The sequence below is a fragment of the Musca domestica genome, unplaced genomic scaffold (genome assembly GCF_030504385.1).
Source record: "Musca domestica strain aabys unplaced genomic scaffold, Musca_domestica.polishedcontigs.V.1.1 9, whole genome shotgun sequence".
Taxonomy (NCBI): Eukaryota; Metazoa; Arthropoda; class Insecta; order Diptera; family Muscidae; genus Musca; species Musca domestica.
In genome coordinates this window covers 20654259-20664850 of record NW_026712435.1, presented here as the reverse complement: position 1 = coordinate 20664850, position 10592 = coordinate 20654259, and the positions used below count along the sequence as shown (strand labels likewise).

Genomic DNA, 10592 nt, shown 5'->3' with positions numbered 1-10592 from the left:
TATCCTCCAGAGTACATTTCCAGCGTTTTTCATCTTCGCATTTGCTATTTTTGTTACTAATGGCGTATTGAGGGGTTGGTGGTCGGTATAATTATACTTTCTTCTTCGATCCGTATAGAACTTCCTCAAGGTAGTGAGGGCCCTATGATGGCCAACATTTCCCTCTCATTTGTGGCGTAATGCTCCTCTGTTTCATCCAGAGTTCTTGAAATGAATGCATTGGTCTTCCCTTTTGACTCAACACTGCTCCAAGAGCGACACTGGAGGCATCCGTCGTTAGGTCAAAATCTTCTCTGAAATCTGGATACGCAAGTATCACATCGTTTGAAACCAATGCATTTCTTAGCTCGTTGAAAGCTTCTACGGCGGAAACATCTAATGTCACCGGAATTTGACTGGAAGCTGTCTTTGGAATTCTGCCTTCCTCCCCTCTGAGGAGCGATGTTAGCGGCTTTGCTACATCGGCATATCCCCTTACGAACCTTCGATAGTAGCCCGAGAGGCCAAGGAAAGAACGAAGTTCCTTAAGTGTCTTAGGAATCGGGAAATTAAGATGGCTTCCACTTTCTTTGGGTTGGTTTTTATACCATCCCTCGACACAATAAATCCCAAAATTCCACTTCTTGTTTAAAGAATGAACACTTGTCCAACTGGATCTTCATATTAGCGGACTCTAGTGTTTGGAAAACTTTGTTTATGTTCTCGGCGTGTGACTTCTCGTCCTTGCCAAAGATGATATATCATCGATGTAAACAAAACAGATTTTCCAATCAATTCTCTGAGTATCCGTCCAGCGTTCGCTGAAATATTGCTGGCGCGTTCCTCAGGCCAAATGGCAGTCTCGTGAACTCGTACTTGCCATTGTTGATTGAGAATGCGGTTTTCTGTCTATCCTCCTCCCGTAGGGGTATTTGATGGAAACCGCTTTAAGATCAATGACCGTAAAATATTGATTCCCCCCTAGGTTAGATAGGACTTCCGTCACCTCGGGAATCGGATATTTATCCGGTATGGTGACGGCGTGAGCTTTCTAAAGTCAACGACCCAACGATATTTTTTTCGACCAGAACTGTCCTCCTTTTTGGGCACTACCCAAATAGGGAGTTGTACGGGGATCTGGATGGTCTTATGATGCCATCCCGAAGGAGACGACGAATCTCTTCCTCCACGACATCTTTTAATGCCATTGGGTAAGGATAACTTCGCGTATAGATTGGAGATTCGTTTTCAGTTCGGATTTCTCCAACCACAACAGAGGTGTATGTTAATCTCTCATCCGGATCTGAGAACAGGTTCCGGTGCTGCCTTGCAATATTATTGAGAGAACTCCTCTGACTTAATGATAGATGATCAGCCTCCAGCTCCAGACTATTAACATTCTGGGATATTCTCTGTCTAATGGCAATTTTCTTGCCACCTCTTACTTGGAAATAATCTTCGGAAGTATGAATTACTGCCGATAATTCCTTCAAGCTGTCATTCCCCAAAATCCCGTCGAAAGATACCAAACCAGGTAGAAGGAAGAATTTTAGTGGGACGTCATTGACGCCGAACATGTTAAGAAGAGTGTGGTGTGAAACTTCCACATCGCCGCCTACAGATTTTACGCTAAACCTATTGTCATTCAACTTGGGTCTCAGGACCAAAGTTGGTCTTATATAATTTTTACTGCTTCCTGTATCCAATAAAAAGTCTAATGTCTTCCCGTCCCTCGTTTTGACTTGAAAGTATGGCAACGAGGAACAGTTTAATCTAAAAAATTCATATCTATGAAGTTGGCTGGAATGTCATCGGGGTTACGTTCCTGGTAATCGTCCGGTATTATATCCTGTTGTCCGTAATTCCCTGTGTCATTTTCGTCTACTGGCTGATAGTCACTGTTGTCTCGGTAATCGTCGATATTTGGGGATTGGTTCTCAATATCTGGGTATTGATTATCCACGTTTACATGAAAATTACGCTGAATCTTATTCATAGGAGTCTGTACCGAAAACTGGGCAGGTCTTTTAAAATTCTGGTTCTGTTGGGGTCTTACTTGTATTGACCTGTCAATATCCATGGGTTCTGGCTTACTCTGGTTATTGTAAAATTGTGAGGGAAATTGCCTAAATTGGTTCTGAGGAAAATTCTGGGTTCCCGTATAAGGACGAGTGATTTGGTGTCCTCCCATCTGATTTCGTTGAAAGAATTGCTGAGGACGATGAACAAATGGTTGTCCCCCAAACTGAGGACGCTGATTCTGCATATTCAAATTGTTCGGAAATGGAAAAGCTGGGGATACTCTAGGCCTATGAGTCGGAATATTTGCCAATTCTGGGTAAAATTTCGAACCAGTTGACATCCTCAATGGTTCCTGTCTATGGCCTCCCTTCTGGGCATAATCTCTCCGAAATGCCATATTGTCTAGCTTCAAACAAAGATGTAGAGCCTCTGGTAGAGATGTAGGACCCTTGACACTGAGCAGCCTAGGAAGGTCGCCGTTCAGGCCTCTTATGAAGGTATCAAGTGCCTTCTCTCGATATGTATTCGTCATGGCTCTGAGACTACCGTCGTCCAATTCCAGGCAGGAAACCTTATCCAAAATTAGAGATAGTGTTTGATAGACGTCCTGATAGAACTCTGTGACACCTCTGTGCCCCTGACACAAAACATTCATTTGGTACTCTAGTGTACCTATATCTCGTTTATTCCGCGTAGTGCACCATCAGACATTTGCGTATTTTGGCCCAATCCAATGGAGTCCTATAGGATTCTAAAGCAGTATCGGCCTCACCTATAATTTTCGTACGAATTGTATGCAAAATTGCGTAGTATTTCCCGGTACCACGAAGTGATGAGTATAAATCAATCACCCTTTCGACTGATTTCCTCGAAGAGCTGAATTCTCCGGGTTTTCCCGAAAATTCCCTCAAGGATTTCACTATATCTGGAACTTTGTCCAGTTCCTCCAGTCTCGAGGAGACTGTTCCTACCGGTATGTCACTACCATCGTCAAACGTTTCGTCTCGTCCGGCCAAAAGGTTTGTAATCATTCGTGTGATTTCACTCTTTGTCTGTCCGTGAGTGCTGAACTACCTGATGTAAGGGTGTTTGCCCTTGTTTGAGTCTCCATGTTATTTGAAGATGGATTTATCGTAATTCTATTTAATTTTGCGGCAATATCATCCACTGATTCTAACATTTTTTCTCTTTATCAAAAGGAAAGGTGGAGCTATCAAAGTTACGTTATTTATCAGTATTGGGAACAAAAAAAAATTTCATAGGTAACAAATAACTATAACTATAAAATGTTAGGAACTAAATTTGTTCTTAATTTGAATTCTTAAAGTTATTCTTACAATAGCAGCATCATTAGAGTCTGGAGTAGCATCCTTCTAGTACAGATGAGATGAGATGATCGTTTTTCTTAGTCCTTTCAAAGTTTTCAAAGTTTTGTTGTGTCCGATTTTTTCACTTTTATTTATAAATTGTTAAAATATTTAATATTGTTCAAACAATTTTTTTATTTTAATTTTTATTTCTGTCTTAACTTTATTTTTATTTATATTCATTCAAACTTATTTAAATTGCTTTATTTTTTATCTCTTTTTTTTTATAATTTCTCACAATTGTTTCTCTTTTATTTCTCACTTCATTTAATTTACTTTGCATTTAAGTTTTCACAAGTTTTTTTTTTTTTTTTTTTTTTTTTTTAGGTTTTCATTTTGTAATTATCATTTTAATTTCCTTTATTTTGATACTTTTTTTTTTATTTTTTTTTTAAATTCTCACTTTTATTTAATTTAATTTACTTTGTTTTTTAATTTTTCAGGAGTTTTTTTTATTTTCTTTAATAGTTTTTCATTTTTCACAATTCTTGTATCAATGTTTTTATTTTACTTTCACTTTTTTTAAAATTTTTATTTGTAAACTACCGTAATCTAGTGATCCGCGTCGCGGGCTTTAGGGGCTGTAACATAACGTTACGTCCTTTTCACAATTAAGTTACTGGGGCGCCACCTGAAGGCTTGACTTTTGTCGGAAATCCTTTCTTCGGGTTTCGAGTACCTGTTTAAAAACAGGTCCCTGCTCTCGGGCGCCAATTAATTCAATGTTAATTTATTTATTTTTTAAAAATTTGTGATTGCTGCTTACTGCAAGCAATCACGTCTTTATTGGTTAAGGTTCCGGACTACAAAGTGAATAATGAAATAAAACTACCCTAACTTATACTTTGGATTCATGCACCCAGATGATACTGGACACCTGCTCGTGTTGGCGATGGAATGTTGCTGTCTGCCTGTTGGATGTTGTTGTCAGTGTTTCGGTGGGAACTGCAGTGTCAGCAAAATGACACGCTTATACTTTGGTTGATGAATTCTTTGGGTTGCTAATGTTGAATTTGAATATGTCTGGTGTTAACTTGTATACTCTCGACAGGTACTTTTTAACTTATTTCAATATTCTTTTCTACTTTTTTTGCCTGCTGCTGGTATTGAAATCAATCTTGTGATTTGTTATTAAACGTGGAATTATATTTTTTACACGATCTACAAAGTTTAGCTTCAAAGCGGACTTCTTTCATCAATGACTGAATTTTGGTAAACAGGGTTCAATTAAATATTTTTGAAGGCTCTCCAGGATTTCGACATAGCCTAAATATTATACAAATGCCCCATAAACTCAGCATTTTCTTTTAAATAATTCCTCAGTGATTTTCCTCTGAATTACACTTTATTTGGGTCCTCTGAATTTGGAACACTCTGAAATGTTGTTGTAGTAATAGTCAGTCGTATTTGTAGCATGAAAAACTAATCTAAATGTAAACCACCATGTCAAACAACAACATTTATAAACTGAAATCGTATGTATGTGAATGATGAAGGGACATTTATACAAACACAAATGTGAAAGAAAAAAAATAAAAATAATACTGGAGAACAAAATGAGAAGAAGAACAAATATTTGAAATACAAATGCAGGTCAACCAAACCCGCACAAAACTTATTCCGGTCAACATCTTTATTTCCATTCACAATGAACTGCTATAAATATCGAATATATTTTTTCCCAATGTAGATAGTAAAAAATGCGTATAATAAATCGGGAATATATTTTCAAACCATTCGGAAAATTGTCAATCTATATATAAACTTATCCAACAATGTCGATTGTTTGTCCACCAATGTTGAAAATGTATCCAGTAAGGCGAATAATGTATTTGCTAACGCAAAAAACCCTATTTACCAACCTGGGTAACTTATCCACCAACCTGTATAATTTATCCACCAACCTGGATAATATATCCACCTACATGCATACGAATGTGGAAAATTTATCCGACAATATGAATTTATAAACAAATATCGATAATATTTATCCAATATGGATAAATTAAACATTACCGTGGGTACTGTATCCACAAACGTGGATTAATCATCCAAAAATGTGACAAATACATCCACCAACGAATAAAATTTATCCACAAACGTGTATAATTTATACAAAGACTTTCATAATTTATCCAAATACGTGACTTATCCACAAACGTGAATAGTTTACCTACTAACGTGGATACTGTTCGTGGATGATGTATCCTCCAACGTGAATAATATATCCACCAACGTGGATACTTCTTCTCCAACATGGACAACTTATTCACCAACGTGGATATTTTTTTATCCACCATCGTGGGTAATTTATCCAGCAACGTGTATAATTTATCCACCAAATTGGATAATTTATCCACCAAATTGGATAATTTTTCCGCAAACGTGGATAATTTATACAAAAATGTTCATAATTTATCAAAAAACGTATCGTGGGTAATTTATCCATCAACGTGGATAATTTATCCACCATCGTGGATAAGTAATCCACCATCGTGGGTAATTTATCCAGCAACGTGTATACATTTTCCACCATCATGGGTAATTTATAAACAAATGCGGATAATGTATCAACGAACGTAGATTATGTATCCACCAATGTGGATAATAATGAGGATAATTTATCCACCTACATTGATAGTTGATCCAGAAACCTGGAAAATTAATACACTAATCTAAATAATTTATCCACTAACGTGTATAAGTTATCCACTACCATGGATAATTTACGACAACTACCAACTTGGATAATTTTTATACCCTCCACCATTCTATGGAGGATATATTAACTTTGTCAATCCATTTGTAACTCCTCGAAATATTTATAATAGACCCTACAAAGTATATATATTCTGGATCAGCGTAAAATTCTAAGACGATCTAGTGATGTCCGTCTGTCTGTCTGTTGTAATCACGCTATCTTTCGAACGAATTGAGATTGAAGGCTAAAATTTTGCATACATGCATAGTTTACTAGTAGACAGGTTAAGTTCGTAAATGGGGCATGTCGGTCCACGTTTTCGTATCGGTACCTCGCGATATTCGACATTTTCATGATTTTAGCGACATTATTTACCGGAATTACTTAGAATTTCGTATTTGAAGTTCGTAATGGGTACTACAGCCTACGTATAGCCTTCATATAACGATACCTCCCGATATTCGGTATCTTAATGATTTCAGCAACATTATTCACCGAAATCGTTTCAAATTTCATACTGGAAGATCCCAATGGGTACTACAGCCTATAGCAAAAATTGTGTATGCAGGTTCAGATCTTCGTATAGCCCCCATATAACGGTACCAGCCGATATTCGGTATTTTCATGATTTTAGCGACATTATTTACCGGAATTATTTCAAATTTCGTATTTGAAGTTCGTCTTCGTATAGCCCCCATATAACGATACCTCTTGATAGTCGGTATTTTAATGATTTCAGCAACATTATTTACCGGAATCGTTTCGAATTTCGTATTGAGAGATCTTAATAGATACTACAACTTATGGAAAAAAAATTCGAATGCAGGCCCACATCTTCGTATAGCCTCCATCCTTCTCCCGATACTCCTTTTTTTCATGATTTTTGCGACATTATTCACCGTAATTGTAACAAATTTTATATCTGATGTTCGTAATGGGCCTACAGCTTATGACAAAAAATTTCGTATGCAGGTCCACGTCTTCGTATTGTCCCCATATAACGGTTTTTATTTAAGTGGTAGTTTTCGGAACTTTTTTTGAAAATTTTCAATTTCTTTGGAAATGGTAGAGGGTATTAAAAGTTCGACCCGGCCGAACTTAGCTGCTTTGTTACTTGTTTCTTAATGTTCTTATTTTTTAATTTTCATACAATCGGATAGTACATCTTACAATATGGATAGTTTTTTTTTCATAAAATTGAATATTTCTCAACAATGTGGATAATATTTTCCGATAATATGGATAATTTATTTATAAAAGTGGATAATTTTTAAACGAACCTGGCGAATATTTTAAAAATGTTATAATACCATCAACGATAAATTATACAGCAACAGGGATTCAATTGCTGGTATGATCCCAAAGTTTACCCCATTGTCTTTCAATGAAGTGTACATTCACGCGGACTCAGTAAACCCAACGCTTATATTATTTTCCTTTCAAAATTATGCAAAAAATAATACCCTATTCACAGAGTTGTATAGGGTATAACAAACGCTTCCCTTGTCCCAATTATATGATCTCATTACAAACATCCACATGTGACTAATACTAATAAAACCAAACAACTATCTTAACATTGTACAACTTGGTTGGCCTGTGTCTTCGATTCCTGCCCCGCCCTCTCAATATCACCATGCAAATACTTTTAATATTTAGTAAAAGAAAAACTAAAAACAAATAATTTAAAATTCGCTTATTACATAGATACAATAATGTTCTCTCACTAAAATTTATTCTTATTTGTAATTATCGATAAGTTAGACCATTGAATGTATTTAGATTTTTAAGTTGTAAATCAAATTCTGTTAATAATTCTTCAAATGCGTACTTAACTATATATATATTAAGTACCTACACACAGACACACTTTGAAATCTATTGTTTTCTATTTATAACAATTCTCATATTCCAATTGCATAACAGCTAAGCTAAACAGGCAAATTATGTTAGTTTTCATCCAAACATATTTATAAATTTTTGAAATATATACAAAATAAATATATATATACATATATATGTATAAAATAACAAAAAAAAAAAAAAACAAAAACTATATTGATTGTTGTTTTTATTTGATCGATGCAGTTTACTTACTAAACTATGTTTAAATTACAGGGTGAGATAAAAAAAAATTCAACAAAGTCAAACGCCATAATTTTTACACTTTTTTAATTTTATTGAATGAAAGCAAAAAATGTCGGAAATATCATAACATTTTAGAACAAGTTTATATTTATTCGAATTGGTCACCTTTTACACGAATTATGGCCTTCAAACGGCCCTTGAAATCGTCAAACGCTGCCCGAATGTTGCTCTGCGGTATTTTGGCCCATTCCCGGCGAAGCGCTTGCTTGAGGTGACTGACACTTCGGTATTTTTGGTGCCAACCTTGCTTTCTAAAATACTCCAGACACAATAGTCCAACGGATTGGTATCCGGAGATTTTTGTGGCCATTGTGCGCTGGAAATGAAGCGAGGAACCTCTTTTCGTAACCATTCTTGGGTGGAGCGTGCTGAGTCCTGTTGGAAAGTCCAAGGTCTGCGGCCAAAATGTTTGCGTGCCCTTTAATACACCCTCCAGAATAATATCGCGATAATATTAGGCATTTATTCTGATGCCACGGTCGCTTAATACGAGCGGAGAGCGACCATCGGCTGTTATGGCGGCCTATACTATTACCATGACCGGCGCTTGAGTTCTGGTGGCTACGTACGCTACCAGTGTCACGGTAACAAGCGATGGTAGAGACACAACAGATTTATTCACATTTAAATGCTGGAGTGCTCTAACGATAGCCACTTGTGATTTTCCAGCCAAATATAAAGAAATCACACTATCACGCTTGAATTCCATCACAAATAACTTTTTTCTGGAAAATTCTCACCAAAAATGCTTTGTACGCTTGTAAACAATATAATGAGCTATCACTGGAATAATTTTACCAACTGTCGGACGAGTGGCTTAGAAATGACAGCAGTTTGAAGTTGGTTGCAGTTTTTTCATCTCACCCTGTATATGGGAGCTATAGCTATATCTGAATCCTCCGAATTCGACGTACTTGCTTTTGACTAAAGTCAGTCTAATATACCAAAATTCAGGACTTTTTGACAAATTGGCCATTTGGTGCACAATTAACCCGAAAATGGTTGAAGATATATGTGGGACCTATATCCCAATCTGAACCGATCTTGAAAAAATTTTACAATGGTATTTCCGAACTCTATAAGATATCTAATACCAAATATCATTGTTGTCCAATGCATATTACGAATGTGAGGGACTTAAACTCCAAATCTGAACCGATTTTCTGAACCAAATTTGGTTTGCTGGCTTCTAGGCAGAATTCGGTGGGATGTATCAAAATACAGGTCATTTGGACTTACATTATCCATTTGGTGCACAATTAACCCAAAATGGGTGAAAATATATTGGAGCTATATCTAAATCTGATTCGATTAGGGTTCGTCCTTGGGCTAAACAAATATTGTTTACAAAATTTCATCTCAATCGGATAATAAATGCGACCTGTATTTTTTTTTTCACAAAAATACATGGACGGACGGACTGACATGTAGAAATCGACTCAGAAAGTGATTCTATGGAGTTCCTCAAAAGTAACTATGGGTCTCCTGTAACAAACAAATGCACAAAGACATAATACCCTTACCACTATGTGGAGTAGGGCAGCCAGCCTCACAATATATGCATTTGTAGTGGTATGAGGCTCTCTCGCCCTGCCAAATCAATGGCAAATGAAAATCTAGAGAGAAATTACGTGTGCTTTGTTTATACTTTTTCGTTCGAGGATCCTCATAGCTGGTGAAGGGTATAAAAAAATAAAAAAAACGTCTCACTTTAATTCCAAAAATGAAATGACTCCCTGTGCGACCTCCTCATAGACCATGATCAATATGACAAACTGAACAAAACCCAATGCGAATTGATAAGAAAATATACACAGACATACGTCAATAAATTGGATGAAAATGAGCTTAATGTTGAAACAATTTCAAAGGCAAGCACTTCTACGAAAGTAATCAAAAGTGCTACCGGACAAAATGGCAGGTTGGCATCACCGATGCAAAAACAAACAAAACAAAAAAGAGATAACTTGTTTTTTCGCATCGCAAATACAATTCTTCCTAAACAAATCAGTCTTAAATCTGAACTCAGGGAAATAACATTGTTAGTCACAAACCTACATAAAATCCCCGCCAGCAGATCAAAACAAAATGTTAATAAATTCATTCATGAGTATATTTTTGTTTATGGGAATGGCGAACGGTGTGCCATTCAATATAAAACCTAAATGTTTGGAATCAACTCCGGTGGATGGACAATCTTCCCAAGAACAGCAAGGACAAGTAGTTTGCACTGATATACAAGAATTGAAAGATGTAAACGGACAAAGAAACTGGAAGCATTTAATTGTTTTCAACGAAAACAAACAAGCATTTCAAATTAATGGTAAGTATTTTGAAAATCAATGGAAATATGTGTATTTCGAATATTTATTTTT

At 36.1% G+C, this 10592-nt stretch overlaps 1 protein-coding gene across 1 annotated transcript in view; it reads left to right on the top strand.

The window, feature by feature from the left end:
* LOC131800600 (protein artichoke-like) overlaps nucleotides 1-10592 on the top strand; it is a 28125-nt gene that overhangs the window by 13074 nt on the left and 4459 nt on the right. The window contains 1 exon segment of the mRNA XM_059131649.1: nucleotides 10264-10540. Within this exon segment, the coding sequence (XP_058987632.1) occupies nucleotides 10264-10540 (277 nt within the window).